This window comes from Solanum pennellii, chromosome 6, assembly GCF_001406875.1.
Source record: "Solanum pennellii chromosome 6, SPENNV200".
Taxonomy (NCBI): Eukaryota; Viridiplantae; Streptophyta; class Magnoliopsida; order Solanales; family Solanaceae; genus Solanum; species Solanum pennellii.
In genome coordinates, this window is record NC_028642.1 from 57,036,046 (window position 1) to 57,057,960 (window position 21,915).

General features: G+C 35.2%; 2 protein-coding genes and 1 non-coding gene across 3 annotated transcripts; all 3 read right to left on the minus strand.

Moving 5' to 3' along the window:
- Window positions 1–58: 58 nt before the first annotated feature.
- On the minus strand, window positions 59–14,065 carry LOC107023254 (AP-2 complex subunit alpha-1-like). Its single transcript, XM_015223883.2, has 27 exons — window positions 13,611–14,065; window positions 8,907–9,038; window positions 8,497–8,622; window positions 8,281–8,343; window positions 8,095–8,192; window positions 7,806–8,013; window positions 7,494–7,565; window positions 7,284–7,376; window positions 6,785–6,886; window positions 6,474–6,571; window positions 6,054–6,135; window positions 5,837–5,925; window positions 5,539–5,644; window positions 5,373–5,438; window positions 3,642–3,748; window positions 3,464–3,568; window positions 3,239–3,359; window positions 2,877–3,056; window positions 2,539–2,784; window positions 2,119–2,199; window positions 1,874–2,038; window positions 1,685–1,771; window positions 1,481–1,606; window positions 1,224–1,304; window positions 1,065–1,136; window positions 716–795; window positions 59–625 (listed from the first exon to the last, which is right to left on the minus strand). Exons 1-27 carry the CDS (start codon window positions 13,740–13,742, stop codon window positions 490–492), a joined length of 3,054 nt encoding a protein of 1,017 aa, XP_015079369.1. The 5' UTR covers window positions 13,743–14,065; the 3' UTR covers window positions 59–489.
- Window positions 14,066–16,232: 2,167 nt separating this feature from the next.
- TRNAR-UCU lies at window positions 16,233–16,305 on the minus strand. Its single transcript has one exon. It is a non-coding gene; the product is annotated as a tRNA-Arg (tRNA).
- An 821-nt stretch (window positions 16,306–17,126) lies between these two features.
- LOC107023645 (UDP-D-apiose/UDP-D-xylose synthase 2-like) lies at window positions 17,127–21,302 on the minus strand. Its single transcript, XM_015224402.2, has 9 exons — window positions 20,857–21,302; window positions 20,224–20,316; window positions 19,941–20,048; window positions 18,508–18,622; window positions 18,301–18,434; window positions 18,102–18,203; window positions 17,928–18,020; window positions 17,674–17,809; window positions 17,127–17,584 (listed from the first exon to the last, which is right to left on the minus strand). Exons 1-9 carry the CDS (start codon window positions 21,121–21,123, stop codon window positions 17,472–17,474), a joined length of 1,161 nt encoding a protein of 386 aa, XP_015079888.1. The 5' UTR covers window positions 21,124–21,302; the 3' UTR covers window positions 17,127–17,471.
- Between the last annotated feature and the right edge of the window lie 613 nt (window positions 21,303–21,915).

The window sequence follows — 21,915 nt, forward strand, 5'->3', positions numbered from 1 at the left end:
CTGCTGTATTAACAAGCAGTGCGACAGGATAAGTTCAATTTAGATAATTGAGTGTTTATCATGTGAAACGCTTTTAACACATCTTCAAGACAACAATGGGCAAGAAATTCAATCAACGCTATTTCTTTTTCCTAAATATAGTAGTAGGGAACTAAAATACATAGGGGCAAACCAATATGTAAAGCCTGACTAAAGGCAAATATGAAATTTAAAGGAGAAGAAAGAAAAGAATTAATAGACCCTCACATCTAAAGGCTACAGACCTCACAAAAGCACAAGATATATGTGCAAAAGAATCTCAAAACTCCGATTTAACGTCCCAGAAATCCAATGATATGCTATGCCGATCAGAAGTCTCACCCTCTCTTCCGCCAGCCCTGGCATCCTATTTCTCAATGTCCATCTTGCCTTTGGGACTTGTGGTGTGCAATATAAACAAATTTTACAGCCGTCGTTTGTGGACAAAGTCCACCACAAATTGAAAACCACTTAAAGCAAACCAGCTAGCAGTGCCCCAGGGTCTGATACTGGTGGAGATGAAGAGGTTGGCTGAGGAACTGGTGGTGCAGCAGCCGTGGGAGCTGTAGGGATTATAATCAATTGTTCTTTAATGAACTCCTTCAACCTACATAGTAAGAAGAAAGTTCTGAAAGTTAATAAGAAGTTGGCAATGAACACCAAAAAGTCTCATTACAAATGCACATTATGGTCGTACTCAAATGTCAGAGTAGGATCTCCAGAAGCAACTGTCATACGCAGTTGAGTTCTATCAGCTGGATCTGTTTCTATTCTTACCTGTATACAACCATAGAAGTTAGATAATAGTAACCATATGATACATTATACCACTGACATCCTATGTAAGGTACAACAATTACCACCTCCAACAGAAGGAAATGACAACTTTTGACTACAGGCTAATGTAAAAGTTTGTGAACAGCTCTAACCAGTCACAGTTACCATATCATACAAATACAAGTCATACAAATATCTAATTGAATCACTTTCAAATTAAGGACATTTTACAGAACATTAATGCCCAGAAACCACAAATCTTAGCTTACCAAACACAACATGGCTCGTGTACTGTCGGAGTAGAAAGTTGTGCTAGCAACCAAATTATTTGCATTTGGATCCTGAATAAGAAAATCAGAGGGGCAATTTAACAAATAAATTCACATGGACAGCCAAACTAGAGGAATGATAAAAGATCAAAAACTTACAAGCCCTGGACAAACCATCAAGCGTAAACTGTTGAACAGGTTTGTCATTTCCAGAAGTGACATTGGTCTTACACCTCTAACCTGGTCATATTAGCCAAATGAGTTAGGGATAGTGATTGCGATTACAATATAAACTACATACACAGAGAAAGAGAGAAGTCCAGAATTTTACTAGTAACGTTCTTATTCTCGTACATACACATTACAGAATGATATGTATATTCTACAAGTCAGGCAGGAACCAAAAAAAGACATACCACTTCTTGGAGCTTCAGTGGCGGCCCAGATAGTGATCTCCACTGCGGGAAAAACTCTTCGGCAGATACTGTAATAGGCTGAAGAAACTTATTCAAGATGGCAGGGAGTCGAAGTTTAACATTGACCTGTAAATGCTAAACTACGTCAATACACATATAACTATAAGAACTGTGGATCGATGATCAGAAATAAATGTCTCATACCAACTGCGCCCCAAAATTATATGAGAAGTCAAGAACCGCCACATCCCTACTTGGACGGAGGTTGACTACTTCAAGAGGACATTGAACCTGCAGGAGTTCATTTCACTAGGTAATCAAAAGGTGAAAAATTACTTACAAGAACAAAGTGCAGGAAGTCCAATCCTTATAGAAGCACAATAATAATCTAACCTGTGCACGAGGAGGAATTGTCTCGGGTACTAATGACAATTCTATTCTCAGATGAGATGGGGGCAATATCAGAGCCTGAACCGAAACAAGAGGAGCCGTATTCTTGTTTCCCAAGAAGAGGACCAACCGTCCATGATGTGCTCGCCACTCCGCTTTTGTGCCAATCTGGAATTGCATAAACAAACTAACCTAAGAGCTGAAAAGTCCATCAGTGATAGTACCAAAAAAATTAACAGAGCAAGTACCTGAATATAAGGATCCTCATACAGTATACCACTGTCTTTGAGGACCAAGGCTTGAAACCTTTCTGCTATATTTCCTATTGGCTACAACCATGAATCAAAAAACAAGATGGTCAGAAGCATGAACTAAGAGGTAACAAGGGAAACTGAAGCGAAATAATAAATGTGGCAAACAAGCTCTCTGAATGTTGATCATGTAAGTCTTAAACTAAAACCAGTTAAAAGAACTACCACTGGGGTCACGGAAAGAATGCCCCTATTACTAGCCAAATACTATTTGGATCTTATTTTGAATTTAGTTAAATTACCATGGGAAGCGCAGACAGAAGGAGAGGGCAGCATCTTTCTTTCACAAAATTAGAAGTCATCACATGAAAGCCAGAAGATAAAGCAAAATTACCGAAGTCGGATGGGAAGCAGTACCTGGACTGTTGCAGTCTGTTCTTCAATAGGTGCTAGTGCTAGCGCATCCTCTGCATTTGGAGCAATGCCGACACCAGAACTCAAGTTATGGGCAGGTAAGGTGGCAGCAGGTTGAGGACCTTCAATAGCCAATGGACCTAAAAGATCTCCCAGGACATCAGGTGAAGGTACTGAAGGAGGTTGAGGATCCACAACAGTCAAAGTTCCATCTGGTTCAGACTCCCTTTGATCCGCTAAGTTGCGATCCTAACCATGTAGTAAATGTTAATTACGGTCTTATACTCACCATTAAACAATTAAATCCACACTTCAGCAAAATGGTGCAAGAAACATCTTACCGCGTTGGTCATGCTTGGAACCTTCACTAAACCAAGGTGACTGACTGGCAGAGTACCGTTAGCAGAGGGTTGATCTGTTACTGCTAGAGCATTAGAGGTCTGCTGCTGTGTACGCAACCTGATTGCACTTTGTTCAGCAGTATCGGCCTCAGTATCTTCAGCCTTTTTAATTAATGAGGACTACATCCAAAGAGAATTTGTGGCTAAAATCAATGATAACTAAAAAAGGAAAAGAATAAAAACGATATATTGTACTCTTGCGAGGGAATAATGTAGCTGAAGGCCATCCCTCAAACCAAAAAGGTCAATTATGCAAACACAGTGTAGATAACAATTAATCAAAAGTAAAATTGGTTTCATACCTGTCGCTCAGGGAACTTAGGCATTTCAGCTAAGACATCCATTAAAGCTGCCCCTTTCTTACTCAACTCCAAGTATTCCACAGCTCGTTGCTGTATTTCAGCATCGATGCAACTCTCATATCTAATATATTTGTGCAATTTTATCCATTAGCTGAATATATTTGGATATATTGGCACACTGAATAACATACAGGATTCACAAATTACATCACTCAAAAAACTTACTTTCTGAATATTGCCAATATCTGATTCTGTAGCTCCGGATCTGGTGGTTGTGTGTGCATCAAAATTTTTGCATATGTCGAAAGAAGAATAGGAATTGTTGAAGTCCTGAACAATATCACTGGTGTAAGATAACAGAAAAATGATGGCAAACTGAGATCAAATGTTAAAATGCCCTTACGAAACAGTAGGAAGCTTCTCATGAATGAGGCTGAAGATCTCCTTCGGACTACATCCTGGCCTTCTGGCAAGAAGATGGCTGTATTCTCCAAGGATATATGAACTTACCTGTTCCATCATACAACACCAAAATTAAATATTCCATTAGCTTCGCAATAATGTTTTGTTTCCATCATTGACATGGGGTAGGACCCGCATACATCAACATTTAGAGTAGAAACATGTGGAAAAGAAATTTTGTTCCTTGGGAGTTCATGTTTGCACCATTGCAATTAGTCTGTAAAACTTGAAAAGAAACTGAACACCAGGCAAACCTCTATGACACATTTTTTTGTTTGTTAAAACTACTGACAATTGACAGGGTTAGATATTGTATCCAACAGTGAACTACAAGGCAACCAATGTTAGTTAGAGAAGGCCATGTAAACCTTATTTTTAGGTGTTATATGCTTGAGCTGCAATCTTGAACAAGAGGAGGCCCATGCAGTGTTATCAAAAACCATCGCCTTTTCGTTTAAGGCAAGTGTGCAAAGTGAGGTTATAGCTTCATGGATTAAGTCATGCGCTTCATAGAAACGTGCACTTCAAACAATGGCACGCAAAGTGAGCCGTACTACGGTTCTTTGAACTCTCAACTTTAATGAGTTGGATTAATACTGGCATTATTGTACATTGAATATAAATTAATTTTTTTAATTGCAACTTGATAATTATATCATTATAGTAGTAAATTTATATATGATTGGTTCTTTTAAATGTTGTAACAAAAAAGAATTGTGTTTCACGTATCGCTTTTCACTTCAAGCCCCTTGATCTGGTCACTATTTGCACTTTTCCCAATTAAAAGCATTGGGTGCATTTTAAACAGAGACATGCAAAACCGTAGCTAAAATTATTAAGGACATGGCTTAACTTTTGAATCCTCAAGAGAATACTATTCCAGGTATAGGGTATACACTAGACCAAGGTGAAGATCATAGAGAAGAAAGTTTTTCTCAGTGGTGTATTGACATCTTATGGACATCTCAAGTCAATCTCTCTCTAAATTTTGTCGGAAGAGACACGTTCAGCTTCTCTTCCACCTGGGAATCAAATATCTAAGACTTGGTTTTGACAACTAAGCATGTGCCTTCAGGTGATCGGAGCAACCTTTAATCACAATGTCTTGAGAGTATTTTATACGTCAATTGCCAATATTTAGATGTTCTGAGCGCTCATGAGTTATTCAAACACAAACCCCTAAATTAGATTAACCCCTTCAAACAGTTTACTCCAGTAGTTAGATTTCAACAATTTGAATTCCTGTCATAGTAGACACTGCACTGCAGTCTTACTATCATGTGCTCTTACAGCTCATGCAAGTGTTCAGCGTATCAATTACGGGGTTAGCCATTCCTATTTGCAGCTAGCAATGTATTGCATCACAATTACGCAGCAAAAATATCATAATTATGCAACAACACATCCACAGGGTTTATAATTTATCATTTTGAGAAAGTAACATTTGTTGTATAATATTAACTGCAGCATATACTGTTTAGCTGTCCATAATTACAAAAGAAGAATATAATCTATCAACAACTTACAGAGAAAATCAACAAAAGATTCTGACTTCCATATATTCATTTTACACCAAAAATAGTAAAGGACTAAGCAATATCCTCAGCTTCTGGATAATTTATAATTATTCATTAACATTAACAGGGTAAAGTGTTATTGCACAAGAACGCACCTTGACCATTGTTTCATGAATGGCAGGCTTATCAAGATATTCTCTGGATTTCAAAGCTGCATAAGGCTGAGGAAAGAAGTTTGAAAATAAGACACGGAGCATACTGACTTCCACCTATATAGAAGCTAAGACCACACTGCACCAATGGAAGGACATCTATAGTTACCTGAAGATCTTCATTGTTAGTAACAAACTGCACAACACGGAACCAAATGTCATCACTGACAAAATCGCCGGCCTTGTCAATTAATTGAAGGATGACATCGACATACCTGCATGTGAAACAGGCATACACTCTTAGATGTCATCACATCATATACCAACAAGGAAACACAGTTCGTAGAAACATCTAGATCTGAGTACTCAATAAAAACACGAGATATTTGTATGAAACAATCTCTAAAGCGTGACTTCACATAGTACATGAAAACAACGGCATTTTCTGTTCCATATCAATTTCATACCATGACAGATCAGGAGCAAACTTCTCTGCAAGAATTGCTATTTTAAGTGATAGTTCTTCACGCATCACGAACTCCGCTGTACTGAGATACTGGAAACACATAAAGTTAGTTGCATATTTTCTCTCAACCTTCTTCAACATTTTCATTCCATAGAGGAGATATCCAAATACATTGAAAAGAAAAATTGAATATAACTCACAGTCAGGTGGTTATATACCTGTAATAATTCTTCTACTATGTCCTTTGCATTAGAAACATCACACATGCCATAAAGTAAATCAAGGGCACGTCTCCTAATGCTGTAGAGAGTAGTTAACATCAGTAAAGGAAGCAACTAAAACTTTGTGTTGGAACAATGTGCTAAACTGAGTCTTAGAGTAACAGGGGACAGGCTTTACAAGGAATCTCTTTCCCAAATTTTTTCAAAAAAGGGAAACGCAATTTGAAATAAGAACACTGCAGATAATCAAATAAGACTCCAGATGTATTATCAGACAAATGATAAGCAGCGATAGCTAACGCGATTTCTTTAAGAAGTTACCAATTTCCAAAAGAGTTCTACTTTTGCTTATACGCAGATGTCATAATATAAAAATCTTAAAAATAGAAAACTTCCAACTTAATACTCATACTCCACCTGATATCAGGGTCCTTCAGTGAGGTGATAATTTGAGCTTGATGTCGTTTTATAATGTCCTGTACATCTGTAACCATCAACATCCGAGTCATATTCTCCTGCATTTAGGCAATAATAACATAGGGAAATCAGACAGTCGTCTAGGCTGAAATGCTGTTAACTGCATTTATTTGCAAGTTCGTTTTGAGAAATTTGGCATAAATAGGACCAGCGTGTAACAAAGTGCAACAGAAGAACTATAAAACCTCTTAAACAGGCAAAATAAAAATGATAGAAGAAATAACAAGAATAAACATGCTGCTACCACTTACCAAGCCAAGATAACGAATATTAGGTTCGCGGACAGCAATGAATTTCCCAAGCAATGCAACACACTGAGACATCATTTCCTTTTCGGCATCAAGATGCATGACCTGCAGTAAAGTGCTTAGAATTCAACCCTCAAATGTTCCAAGAAAGTGGGGGAAACAAGAAAATTTAACCAGCAGTCAAGTTTTGAAAATCTGAATAGTGCCATATAGCATGTCTTAGCACGTAATGTGCAAAAAGGATTAAGAGTGCAATATTTTCTTGATGAACAAGCAGCAATTTGGTAAAAGGAACAGCTCTCAAAGTGGAAAGAAGAATAGCACAAGATCAGTTTTGAGTTTTGACTTAGAGATAACCATGCATTATATATGAAGAGAACTGTTCTCCATAAAGAACTAATTTACTAAAATGTCATTTGCCATAGCCAATAGCATTCACATAAAGCACGGAACTGTACCTCAAGAATGTGCAAGAATAAGGACCTGATAATTAGAAACTTACAAGAGCAAGGGCTTCAAATAGGACTGCATGTGACGCATTATTTTTGTTCACGTTTTTCACCACATCAGTTCCCATCAATATCCGTTGTAAAACCTAATTGATTAAAATGAAAATTAAATGAGTTATAGGACATCAATCCAGATTATTTTTTTCCTGGCATGAACAAAAATATGATACTTTGCAGTAAAAGAACTTTTAGAGATGATTTACCTCAAACAATGATCTTCTAGTGCTTGGATCTTCAATAGTCGGGAAATATTGAAGAGACCTCATAGTCTTCACCTGAGATCAAAATTTAAGATAATATGTGAGCAGAGATTACGATCCTGTTCTTAAATTACTGGCATCAGTGCATCAAATTTGTAATTTACGGTACCAGCCCATCCATTTGTGCAATTTTCAATTTAACTATCATCCAATTGGGAAGCATAGGTGTATTTCAAGGTTCATGGGATCAATATGCAGTTTTTATCCATAGTAAATACTGGCTTTGGTATATTCAACAGTAACGAGTAACCAAACCTGAAGCCAGGGAGACGGTATCCCATAGTAAGTGTATTCTTGTGGAATATCTTGGTTCCTGGCAAGCCTTTCCAACACTTTAACACATTTTGGAAGACAACTCCAATATGCTTCATGGTTACTAGCCACTAATGCAACTAGAAGGCTCATGCAAGATGTCAAGACACCAAAATCCCGTTCATCTAGTAGTTGTGCCATCCTATCTGACCTGGAATATCACACAAACTCCAACTGTTGAATGATAAGTTAAGTCATCCCATAAACCATTCAAATACAAAATTACACCTACCAGCCATCAACATTCACAACATCAGGATTTTTCCTAAAAAGACGCAAAAGACACAGGGCAGCCTTCTTCCTCACAAGTGGCCTACAACTGCTTGATATCTTGCAGCAAAAAAGAAAGGACAAAGAAGAGAGTCAACATTACTTTCAAACTCTGAAGTATCAGCTCAATGCTGCAAGTATCACTTACAAGTAACTTCTGAACATCAGGTGCCAGAGATTCAGCAAATTCCCTTCCCCCAATATTTCCAACCTGCGCATATACATGAAATTTATATTTCGTAATATATGCTTTAAAAAAACCTCAAAGCTTCAATTGACTTAACAATAAAAAGAAATCCTTCTAGGAAAAGTAAATAACTGCATATATGCAACTAAAGAACCACAAAACATTTGCAAGTCGTACCAAAGTCAATGCTAGACACTGGAAAGTTTCGTTGCGACCTATAATGTCATTGCGTACTGTATTAATTGCTAATCTCAAAAAATCATGGTTCTCATTGAGCAAACATGATGTGACTATGTACCCAACCTGCAAACCATCAAAAAGAAAAAATCAGTTGAACCTTTAGGTCGTTGCTTCAAATATTTACACAAAACAGAAGCTGCAGCATAGGGAAGACAAGAACATGCACCTCCTCAGCCTTATAACCAACTATTTCAATCAAAACAAAATCATGATTTCAATAGTTTTTAGAGAAAGTACAGCTGAAAATACATATCTTCTACAAAGAAATAGGATTACCTCATGTTACCACAACATTCAAAGGCGATTAGTTATCCATGTGATTGGATGAAAGAAGAATGAGGAGATACCTGCTTCTCGGGATACTTTGGAGCAGATATCAGAGATACAGCTTCCATGTGACCAAAATCCACATCATAACCAAGCATATAAATGTAAAGCATTTTCCAGACATATTTCTTCTTCTCGTAAGGTGTCAACCCCTGTTGGAAAAAAAAAGTAAAGAACTCCATCAATAGGATTGAAACCAATTAAATTTTGCACACAAAACAGCTCTGATCACACTAAATAACAAATTAAGAAACACGGAAATTAAATGAGAAATCAGAGTAAAGTACAACTAGAATGGAACAAATAAACAGCTCAAGCCACATTACCTAAACAAATTAAGAAACACACAAATTAAATAAGCAAACAGAGTAAAGAACAACAGATGGAGCATCTGCTCTCAGGTATTTAAGTAAGAAAGAAAGAAGCTATATGGAAAAACATCGTGATCTGTTGTCTGAATATTCAGAAAGAAAAGATGCTAGCTTTAAGGTCTGAACTTGATTTGTTTTGGTAATTCATAGAAATTCAAGGTTATGCTTTTATACATCTTAATATCCTTAGCAAAATAAGGTGATGTACAACAACAACAACAACGTTCCCAGTGTGGTCCCCACAACGAGGGGTCTAGTGAGGGTAGAGTGTATACAGACTTTACCTCTACCTCAAAGGTGGAGAGTTTGTTTCTGATAAACCCTCATCTCTATTATGACCAAATAAAGCTCTTGTTTAAATCCATATATTTGTGTTGGTACTATACTTTAATCTGTTTCCTATCTTAGAAGAGTGTTGTGGTGTACAATGGTTGTAAATGATGAACAGTGGTATTTGTGTTAGTGGTAGGTGGCAGGTATCCTGTGGAATTAGTCGAGGTGCGTGCAAGTTGGCTCGGACACCATGATTATCAAAAAAATGGTTGTGAATGATCTAATTCACTAATTTCAGGGACAGTGAAGAAAATGGAAGTATAACTGCCTTTCCATTTCCATGCGATTCAGATACAACGTAATACCAAAATATGAAGACCAATACCTGCACACCAACCGTTTCTAGGATCATATTGTTTCGTTTGTCTCCAATTTAGAAATCTCTCTGGTCTTTAATTTGAGCACCAATTAAATATAGATATGGCGTGCATTTTCTTAGATTCTGTCTGTATGAAGTTGTTTTTGAACATTATTAGTTCTCTATAGCGGTGGAATAACGTGATTATCATTGCAAAAGAGATGTTATTTTTGCTGTACCACCTGAATAGAAATCTCACCTTATCGAAAAAGATGGAAGACACTTTCATCAAAAAAATGCTTCATTTCCTATAAAAAAAGAGTATTTTCTGATAAACCAAAACAGTTTTTAAGCTCTCTATATGAGTATATTTAGTGAATAAAGACATGTTGATTCTGGTTCATAAGCACCTTTCATCCTATCAGAATTTTTTGGACTGATTAAAAGGATATACAAGAATTTTTAACGATGATATGCAACCAATCTTATTCAATACTTCACCTCTTAGCATCCTATAAGATTGTATAAGGGTTATTTTCTTTTGGTTTTTGCTGACTTTAACTTTTTTTTAGAACCAAGAAATCCCTGAGGACAAATGCGTATGGTTCAAAACTCAGTGAACATGGCCCGCCTTCTCTACTCTTTCTGCTTAACAATACAGGCTTTTTTTCTTCGACAGAATTTGAACCATGCTCTTACCAGTAGACAGTATCCCTACGGATAAAGGATATACTGGCATTCTTATTCAATGCTTAGCCTCTTTGAATCCTACAAGATTACAAATGCATTCTTCTTATAGTTTTTCCTCGCTGTAATATTCAGCACCACCATAGTGTTGCTTTTATAATACACCTTCCTCTCTCATAAGAGAAAAAAAGAAGAGATATACCAGCATTCTTATTTCTTGAAAAAATTATTTTCATGTCAAGGACAAAGAATTGCACAAGTACTGACTACAACTTCTATGACGTACAAACTTCTGGCATTAATATACCAAGCATAATGAAAAGTAAAAGTTTGTAAAGGGTTGAAATACTTGTCTTATTTCTTGAAAAAGAGAAGTTTGTAAAGGGTTGTAATACTTTTCTTATTTTCATGTCGAGGACAAAAAATTCCACAAGTACTGACTATAATTTCCTATGACATACAAACTTCCGACATTAATAGCCAAGCATAATGAATTTTAAGTGGCCTAGAAGAGAAAACTCCCAATGTTTTCTACTAAAATCAGTTCTTTTTTTCAGAATGATGGCCTAAAGAGCAGGTCAAAGAAAGGATACATTAAATAAACCATTCTAAGTATTTCTAGAGTGTTAAACCTCTGTGAACATGAATGATGATACTAAACTTCAGTTATGACATTAACCAACTCAGGGAAACGAAACCCAGAAATTATTAAACTACAAGGATCCAAATGTGTGGCCTAGTGATCAATGAAGTGGGAGGAGAACCATGAGGTTTCAACTTAAATCCAATTTCTTACTATCTGTCCAAGCCTTGATAGGCAGAGTTACCCAGTACACGTGCTGGTGGAGGCAGCAGGAACCAGCAAACCAGGATACTACCGTCATAAAAATAATTAATTAAGTAAATAAATTAAATAAAATATTACACTACAAAAAATTGACGAGATGTTTTACGTCTAGAGAGAATGCCTTGGAAGACAATCAATGCTTACGAAATTGCTAACCAGTTAACTCTTGCCCCTCCTTTGAATAGCACCTTAATGAATAAAGACTTTGAGAAATCTTCATTAAAAATCTAATACTACATTTGACCTTTTATGATTTTATTCCAATTAAAAAAAAATCTAATTCTTCATCTTTTTTTCTGTTTAAGCGTGTTCAATGTCCCATATTTGAGACATGAGATCTATGTTCAATACCTTACATATGCAAGAAATGAAGAAGCAAAGATAGATTTTTTGGCTACTACAATATTCTCAGTAGATGAATACATACTACAGTGCCCCTTAACAAACAATGTGGGCCTGGTGAGATTATTATGTAGTATCAACAACATAGTACAAAGAACTCGACACTGTCCTGGTTGTAAAATCCTGCTCATATCCCTTTTACCTTACACAATATTCTAGTAAAGGCTTATACAGAATCATTGCACCCTCGGTAAGCAATACTCCCTCCATCCCAATTTATGTGATACTCTTTCCACTGTTTTTTTAGTCCCAAATCCCAATAAGAACGACATATTTCTATATTTAGTAACAACTTAACTTTAAACTTCTCATTTTACCTTTAGTGAGATGATTTATAGCCACACAAATGCCTATGACTTATTTTAGACTACAATTCTAAAAAATCTTCCTTTCATTCCTAAATGTGTGCCCTGTCAACACCATCACATAAATTTATCTTTGAGAGTATCAGAAACATCATCAAATAAATTTATCTTTGAGAGTTTCAGAAACATCATCACATAAATTGAGACCGAAAGAGTAACTATTTTAGATGCTACTTCAAAGTCTTTAACTACTCCCTCCGTTCATTTTTACTTCTCCACTATTCCAAAATTAGATTTTCATTTCTTTTTTTTGACAACGGTAATGTTGACATAGATTTTTACTTTTACTTGTGAATTTTGCCATATCGAGAAAGACAATTAATTTTTCCATGTTTTACCCTTAGCATTAATTACTTCTTCCCCAAATCATATTCCAAGAGCTAATAATAAACATCAATTAGTGTGGGTATTCTAGTAAAACACTCGTATCAATCATTATTTCTTAAAGGGCGTGCAAAGTCCAAAGTGAATAAGTAAAAGTGAACGGAGGGAGTATGTCGTATGATAAGAGAACACCATCTACCTGCTGGGATCGAAAAAGTTCTACAGCTTAGACCTAGCGTTTGCTTTAAACTTCTTGACTTTACATGATAATGCATATAAGGAATTCGGATTTCACTCCAGTTTAAATAATAACAAGCGCTCAATTTTTTTTTCCTTTTGTCGCCTTGGTCCAGCTAATAGTGTCAGATACGCCTACGAGAACCATTTCAAAAGTTAAAGTGAATTACGTGGATATATAGATCCAAATTTAGATAGGAACAGTCAGCTTTTGCATAGACGACAAAATTGTTCCATTTGCACTATCACCACAAAATGATTCCACGCAACTTTAATTGTTAATCACGCTAATGAAATCATCACAATTCACTATCATCTATTAGAAAATCTAAGAGATGTCTTTTTCTGACAAGTGCCGTTACGATAATGAATGAAGCTGGACAACAAGGCTCACGCTTCACACTTCTATCTTATCTAGCCTAGATCGGGCCATTCTTTTCCTAACAAGCAAATAATTAAGCATCTCGCCACTTCAAAACCGAAGTAAGCATCTCGCAGGTTCAAAACCCTTATACTGTAAAAGACAAGCATGAATTAAGTGCATTGTGCTTTCTAATTAACTACCAAATGAACCCATTCACTAGTGAACATTCAATTTAACCCTACAATACCCCCTTCCTAAGCAGTTTGAACCTAAACCTGAAATCAAACAACACCATTTACCACTTATACCATATAAGTTATAACCCACAGCATAGCTCATAATACCAAAAACCCAATAACACTTCAACTGAAGCTAAAATCAAAGGAAAACCAATTAAAAGGCAAACACATCACACACATCTATAAAACAGCAAAGATATCCAACCCAAACTAGTTTAGGATATATAAGCTAAAGGGAGAAGGTGTAAAGTTGTTACCTTTTCGTTTTTGAAGCGTGTACGAACATTGCCAAGCTCTTTATCAACACGAAGACGTTCCTGTTCTTTGTTCTGACAATTACGAATATCGCTGATGAAAACTGACAAACCTCTCATGCCGGATAACGCCATTCCCGTTCAGATCCAACCCGAGAGGCTTTTTGTAGATCCCTCAAATATTAGCACCGAGATCTTCTCCTATAAGATCGACCCTCACTATTCACCTAAATTCAAGTACAAATTCCTGTTTCACCTATACATACAATATCTATGTATGCATATGTTGTACAGAAGGGGGGTGGGGTGAGGGCAGGAGGTGGACTGAGAAATTTAGAAAAGCCGTCGGGGCAGTGGAGGAAGACGACTTTTAGTTTAGTTTAGTTTAATTTGACGAAACACAAAAGCATAATTTTCATTTCTGGCGATTTGAATTTCTAATTTTTAATTTTTCCTTTTTTGCATTGATTTTTCTTTCTTATTTTCTGTGTATTATATTTATTATTAGAATTAATTGCTCACTGTTCGTCATGTCAATGTAACGTCTGGGCCCCATCTTTTTGAATTTGCATGGAAATTTTGGGTTCCTTTCTTGACCCGAAAATAATGTGGATCCATAGATCCGAAGGGGCTGTAATTTGCTTTGTATATAGCTTTGTTTTTGTGACTATGGTAGTTTTAACGATTAAATTTTTGCTTTCAGACATCGGCATATTGGACGGTAGGAATAACGTATTAGATGACGATAAAATTTATCAAATATGAATATGAATTTACAAAAGATGATCCCCGCCAAATATTTATCTTTTTCCCTCGCATTTCACTAAAAATGATAGTATGTTTTTTCTCCACTCTACAATTGCTTTAGGATTATCTTCTCAGTCTCTTTGGGACTCGTGTATGCTCAATAGCAAGAACTTAATTTTCATGTCACTCATTAAAACTTATTAGAGGTATCACGACTTTGAATTTTTTGTTCATTTCTTAAAAATGATTGTGATTTTTTATTAAAATAACATTCTAATCTTCCGTCAATAAAATAAATATCAGGAAAATGGAATCGAATATAGAGCGAGACCCAAAGGATGAACTTATAACGGCAAGCTTGTAGCACTAAATTTTTTTGAGTCGAAAGGAGACAAATGAAGGGAGGCATTACACACTAACATCAATAGATATATAGTATCTTATAAAAAAACTTTTAACCCAAATTGAGAATAATAAATTCACCAATTCTCTCAACATGTATCAGTGATTGCAAAGAACCTTGAAATGATTCAGATGGATGCCTAATAAAAGTATTGGCATGTGGTAGTTGGATCTGATAACACAATGTTTTTGGTGAAAGGTGCCAAATTAAATTTTAAAAAGAAAAGGGAAAAGTAGCATAGCAATAGGAATTCAGAAAGGATGTGTGTCATGATTATTCTTCTATCAAATTCTTTATTAGCTGGCTTACTCAAGGATACAAGACACCTAGATACCATTATTAAAATTTTGCCACTTCTTCCCTATTTTGGACATTTCATTTGGGTGTGATTCACATATTTTCCTTCTTTAATTAAAAGCATGTAAGGAATAACATCTCCTTTATTTGTTTTAACATATACTATTTGTTATTTTCTAAATTTCAAATCACAATATAAGAAGATTTAATAGTAAATGTCTTGTAAAATGATTTAAAACAAAAACATCACTATCTCTAGCTTCCTTTGGGTTAAGACAAATATTTTTTTAGTAACTAAGTGATCTCTATTTTCAAAACAGGACCTGCATAGTACACAAATAGAATTAACATTCAGTCCCCATTTATTCAGTCTTTCAGCCGTCAGCCATCTTTCCATGAAGGCATAACCACAGCGTGAATGTAGCTTTTGACCAAGCCTGGTTTTGGAATATAAGTCCCTTCAACCTAACTCGTGATAGCTGCCCCAGCAGTTGTAGGTATATACTTCTAATGAAACTTTGGCTAGGTTGAACGACGATATGCAATTTCTCCAAGATTATTCGAGCCCCCATAATTCTCCTCACCATTCAACACACTGCTAGGAATTATAATAGTAGCCAAGTCTTGTTTTTTTTTTATATATATAATATGTATTTATCCACCTGATTCACAATTTGTCTTTTTTTAGCTAGATCCCAGTGAAGTTTGGCTGTAGGAGCTTGATTCCATAGATGTAAGTTAGGCAAGTTAAGCCCCCCAACTGATTTAGGACAACAAACTTTATCCAATGCTACTAATGCTCTTTTAGTGATTGCATTGGACTCAGACCATACATAAGTTCTGCAGATTGCTTCAATCGTTCGAACACTTTAGTAGGTAGTAAAAATAATTGAGCCCAGTAGGCTTGGATATCAAATATAACGCTTTGAATCAATTGTACTTTTCTCACATGAGATAATTTCTTTGCGGTCTATGTAGTGTTTCTCCTAACAATTTTTTTAATCAAAAATTGTCATTGTAGTAGGATCAGTTTTTTTTTTTTTTTTTTGACAATGGTATTCCTAGATACTTGAATGGAAGCTCTCCTTGTGTATAAGATAAATATTGATCAAAGCAAACAAAATAAAAATAGGATTAAAACAAATATTGATCAAAGCAAACAAAAGAAAAATGAAAAGCACACCCGGTGGGACTCGAACCCACAATCGCCTGATTAGAAGTCAGACGCCTTATCCATTAGGCCACGGGTGCTTTGTTAGTATTACTGACAGTTTTAATAATTTATCATTATAAAACTAATAAAATTTGTCTTTTGATCAAAACAGTTTCTTATTCCCTGTGACTTAACTATTAGGCATAATACATAATGTGTCATTCAACTTAGCTATAGTTGACATTTATGTCATCTAATTTTTAGTATATACAAGTAGACACTAATATTTGTATAAAATTAAATAAATAGACACATTTGTCTAACATGTCATCCCACATACTATCATATACGGTGTCTTATGTGTTTTATGTCATGTATGACAAGTGTGTTTACTTGTTTAATTTTATCTAAGTTTAAGTGTCTATTTTTTTACACAACAAAAAGTCGAAAGGCATAATTACCAGCTAAAATAAAATTAAAAGACATTTTTATATTATGCCTAACTATAAAGTAAACATGAAGAGCACACTAGTGCTGCTAGCAATCCGAATTGTGTGTATTAGGTATAAATGTATAGGGATATTAACGGGGGCGAGTTAGAGGCTTAGAGCAGGTAAAAAGTTTCTTTTGCCTTGCCTAATTTTGTTTAGGATTTTAACTTTCAATTGATTAAATATAACTACCATAATAACCAATTTAAATAAAGTCACATCAACGTAATGAATAATACAAAAGCGAAAAAGAATGCAACGTTTCCCCATTTTCAGCTCCAACGACTAAGACCATCCAATATCTATTTATGGCCAATCATCTCACAATGCCATTTCAGCCATAAGCATTTCAAACCAACAAAATGCCAAACCCCCCGTACAAATATTTCATTTACAAACAAACTACCAGTAATATTCCACACAACTCATTTAAAAAGGACAATCTGATATAGATGAACAAATGACTACCGGAGACAGCAGGTCTAAAAAATTATACAAGATGCTTTCTCATACAGAAGAATCAAAAGAATGAACAACAAAATACTAAAAGGACATTACTACAGGCTTTCCTTCATTTTAGTGCCTGATAACTGTTGTTGGCAAGTCTCTCTAGTAACAAAATTACATCAACGTATGACACAATTCCCTAATGACTGATGTCACGACTTACAACATAGGATACATGATGCTTACAACCATCAGCTATTATAGATTTTCAAAATGTGAGTGGCAAAAAGAAGTTAAACGTATATGAGCAACTGCTCCACCTTCCCTCAATTTGCAGTTGACTTTGACATGGCCTGCTTGATAGCCTCAGCATATGTCCTGTGTTGGTAGGTGAGTGTTGATTCAAGCAAGTCCCATAGGGAGGTTTTCGGGTTCCAAGCTGGTCAAACAACAATTCAAAATGTCAGAATATTCTTAAAACCTGTAAAATGTATGAATTATTCAATACATGAGAAAATACATGCATACCAAGCTGTTTGTTGATTATAGTCATATCCGGAATTCTCTTGTCACTGTCATCATACCCTTCTCCATAAAATTCTTTCGAACTTATATCAATGGTAGGCGTTTCAAGAGAAGATTCTCCACTCACCTTCGAATAGACCTGTTATGCAAAAATAGGAGCTAAGGAAATGGATGGACAGATGCCACACTGAAATGTAAAACTAAAAAAGCCACCACACCAAGAAATATCAAGGGAAAAACACAACGGTAATCACAACCTTGGTCATCATTTCAGCTAGCTGTCGCACAGTAACTTCATTGTTAGGATTGCCCACATTAAAAATATGACCATTGGCCCTTGCAGGATTTTCCTGATAGAAAATAATTGAATCAGCATATTGTTCTATGCATCTGAAAAATTCACATGAAAGAAGATAAGAGGGCAAACTAACAATCATCAAGAGAACAGCTTCAATAGCATCCTTGATATATATAAAAGTTCTCTGTGATTCCCCACCATCCACTAATTTCAGCGGTTCACGTCTTAAGAGGTTCTGAAATGAGAGAATGAAATAATAGGAAGTGAGATACAAGTGAACATATTTAAGTTTCAATTCAATCAAAATAAATCAGAAAACAAATCATTCATACATTACTAAAGCAAGCTAACACTCGTGGAACACCTTCACTAGGACCATCAATGCCCGGAATGAAATCCATCCTAGGACCAATCCAATTGAACGGCCTTACAATAGTGAATTCTAAACCATTCTCAGCACCCTCAGCTGCAAAATAGTATGCATAAGAATTACAGGAGAGAGAATATTCAACTTTAAAAACATGCAAAACTTTACATACCATATATCAACCTCTCAATCAATTGCTTTGCACAGGCATATGACCACCTCTGCTTCTCAATAGGTCCAAAAATGCAAGGGGAGGTGTCTTCCTTAAGCACATAGTATGCAGGATCCTAAGAGATAATCAGGAGAAAGAATTAAAACATCTCCAAAATTTGAATAATACCAGAAGATGGTAAATGAATGAGTACTACAACATCCATGATTCTACAATAAAAGTAACCATAGAGTTACTACTAAAATTAAACCTACATGATAATCCATGCAACATACAAAAAAAGAACACATTGTTTTCAGTTGTTAATCACTTAGCAATTACTCAAAACTCCCAAGAACTGTGTATCACAGAGGATTACAAATACATAAGCACACAAATGTTAAGTATCAACCACTTCCTTAAGTTTTATTTTAGGAGGAAAAATGATGCTTCATCGAACAAGTTAAATCTACCTAGAAGAACTATGGAACAAAGCAACTTAAACATTGTATACTAAAGTTGTTAATAGTATAAACTAAGCCCATGTGAGACCTAAGAGGAGCTCTGGACGGACCTATCAAGATCACCCCACACATAAACACAACTTTCTCAAGTCAGTAAACATCAAACCAATGTTTATAACCAGAACTCTATGACAACACAACTAGAACAACTTGAGGCAACTTTTCTCTAACTACTAATATATCTTTGTCCACAAAATTTGCCAGAAGCTGAATCAAGCTTTACACGAGCTGGCATAGACAAAGATAACTAGCTTCCTAAGCTTTTCCGATAATTGAACATTTTCAAGGCAATTCCTTAGTTTCTCCTCAACTTTACTCATTTAACAAATTCATGCAATCCAAATATATCTTTAAATTCACAAAAATATCAATGTATGCCAAACATATTGCAAACATGGCTTAATCAGTAAACTGAATTAGCCAAAATCTCAATATTCATCATTGAGCGAGAAAGGGGAGGAAAAAAGGATCAAAAGAAGACAAGAACTAGAGGCAGACAATGTCTTTTATCAGGAAAAGATTTCATTAGCAATTGCATCCATAAGATGCTAAAATTACAAGCTGTAGCAACAAATAGCTCCTGAAAACAAAAGAACTATTTGCCACTTAACATTGAATAGGACTAAAAAGAGAAGAATGAGATAAGGAACTTCATTCCAAGTCATAATACCTAAATAGAAACAAACATCCAAAACGAACTTTACTTAATTAACATCACCAACACATCACATTTTGTTATAATAATACCGAATTCAGAACATCCAAGTATGTTATAGATATATCAAATAACATAGTGAACATTAATTATCATTTATAAGGATAGGACACAAACTCCCTGAAATGACATGATATATGAAGAAAATACAAAGCAAGATTTACCTTAAGTTTTGCATTAAATATGGCAGAAATAGGATGTTAGTGAAGTCTCACCTGCCGCAGTGGGCTGTCTTTGGGTAAAAAGGCTCCTATTGTTTTCCCATAAATTTCACAGGTGGAAAAGTGAATAAGACGCTTTCCATTTTCTGAGCAGTACTTCACCTGTATTAATCATTTCACATAAAGTTCACACAGTAAATTCAAGAGAAAAGCAATATTCAACAGTCAAAGTATTAACCACAAGAATCAAAACTATCTATCTCAACTAGATTCATTTCCAGTAACTAAATATGAGCAATGAAAGGCTGCATGAAGTTAAAAAGTGATAGATGCGTACCACTGGAAGAGCATCAATGAAGTTGCTGTAAATAGTATCAAGTGGACGAGTGTTGTAATCAGCTGGAGTGCAGATCGCAGCAAGATTGATGGTCTACATCACAAGAAAAGACAGAAGTCAGCAACAGTCAATAATTTGACCGGATCAGCATTTAAAAATTCAAGGAAAATGGGTCTAAAGCTGTGTCGGTGCATAAAGTAGTCCATGATTACAGTAAGATCACACTAAAATGATAAAATAATCCAAACATACAGGATTAAACAATACATTCAAGTACATGATATTCATGGACACAAAAGCTTTAGAGGCCACAAATAGCCACATGAAAAAGCCTCTGGAAATTCTCTTTCATTTTGAGAAATCTGTGAAAATTGCCTTACGCAACACGACAATGATGAAACTCGGATCTCAAATTCACAACATAGATCCGAATAAATAATTATTTCAGAATGTTATGCATTAAGCTAGCTATGAACGCTACACATAATAGTACGAACAGAATTTCGTGATAACACGATTCCCTATTCGCAACGCATAGATCCATGAGAAGCAAACAAAATGCAGAAAACAAGAAGAAAAATAAAAATGCGCGGGGAAAAAAAAGAACAATAAGAAAGAGCGAAATGAAATTACCAGATCTGCCATCTTGATAAGGCCTTCAAGACGAGAATCGTTCTTAATGTTGATACGGTGAAACTCAATACGATCAGCCCAGGCGAGAGTAGCCGGTTCGAGAAGATGCTTGATCTTGTCATTGCTAACATCAACAGCGAGCACCTTGTGCGGCGTCTCCGACATCAATTTTTCACATAGATGCGAGCCAATAAAACCTCCGGCACCAATCATACATATTGTAATCGGCTTAATCGGATTTCCGTCCAGATCTACCCTTCCTGCCATTTCCAAAATTCTCTAGAACTGCTACTTGTTCGTTAACTTCCACTCTGAAAGATAGAAATTCGTTGCTTCTCTAAAGGGAAACAAATGGGTATGGGGAAAATGACGGTGAAGAAGAGAAAATAATTTGATGGGATGTATTTAAAGGAAGTAAAAGGAGGGAGTGTGTGGCTGCATTCATTGCTTGCCTATGTACGCGTTTAATAAAATAAATACTGCACACGGAAAATGTTACTAGCCACTGGATTTTCTCTGCTTTTCTTCATCTCTCACCAATTCGTTATAACTTGCTATTGCTAGTAACATATTTTTCCTCTTCACCTTCCAATTATTTATTCACCCTTATAAAAGTAAAAAAAAAATTGATTTTCTCCTAAAAGGATAGATAAGAAATAGCTTACTCATGTAAATATATCTGAATTTATATTATTTTTTATTAATTTATAAAAATATAAATTTTATGAATATATTTTTAAAACATAGTTAGTTATTATTATTATTAACTTATTGGATAATATATCTTTGTAAAATTATGTTTGTTTGAATGTTTGAAATAACATATCGTTATAAATTTATCTATAAGAGAATTACGTAAATTTGTGATTTATTAATACGGTATTTTAATTAAGTTATTTATAAGCATGATGTATTCATCTAATAATATTCATGTTTGCATATAAATTGGAAAAGTTCTGATAATTTTTATGAGAAAATATCTAACTTTTGAAAATAAAATTATATGTTTAAATAAAATTTTAATTAATATAAATTGAGCAAGACACGCCATAAAAAGGT

Coding starts and splice junctions, on each gene's coding strand:
- LOC107023254 (XM_015223883.2), bottom strand. CDS start 13,742: ATGGCGTTATCCGGCATGAGAGGTTTGTCAGTTTTCATCAGCGATATT. Junction 3,057..3,238: donor CTAAGTTCCCTGAGCGACAG/GTATGAAACCAA, acceptor CTTTGGATGTAG/TCCTCATTAATTAAAAAGGC. Junction 626..715: donor GATCCTACTCTGACATTTGA/GTACGACCATAA, acceptor CTTACTATGTAG/GTTGAAGGAGTTCATTAAAG.
- LOC107023645 (XM_015224402.2), bottom strand. CDS start 21,123: ATGGCAGGAAGGGTAGATCTGGACGGAAATCCGATTAAGCCGATTACA. Junction 20,317..20,856: donor TTATCAAGATGGCAGATCTG/GTAATTTCATTT, acceptor CTTGTGATGTAG/ACCATCAATCTTGCTGCGAT. Junction 20,049..20,223: donor TCATTGATGCTCTTCCAGTG/GTACGCATCTAT, acceptor TGATTAATACAG/GTGAAGTACTGCTCAGAAAA.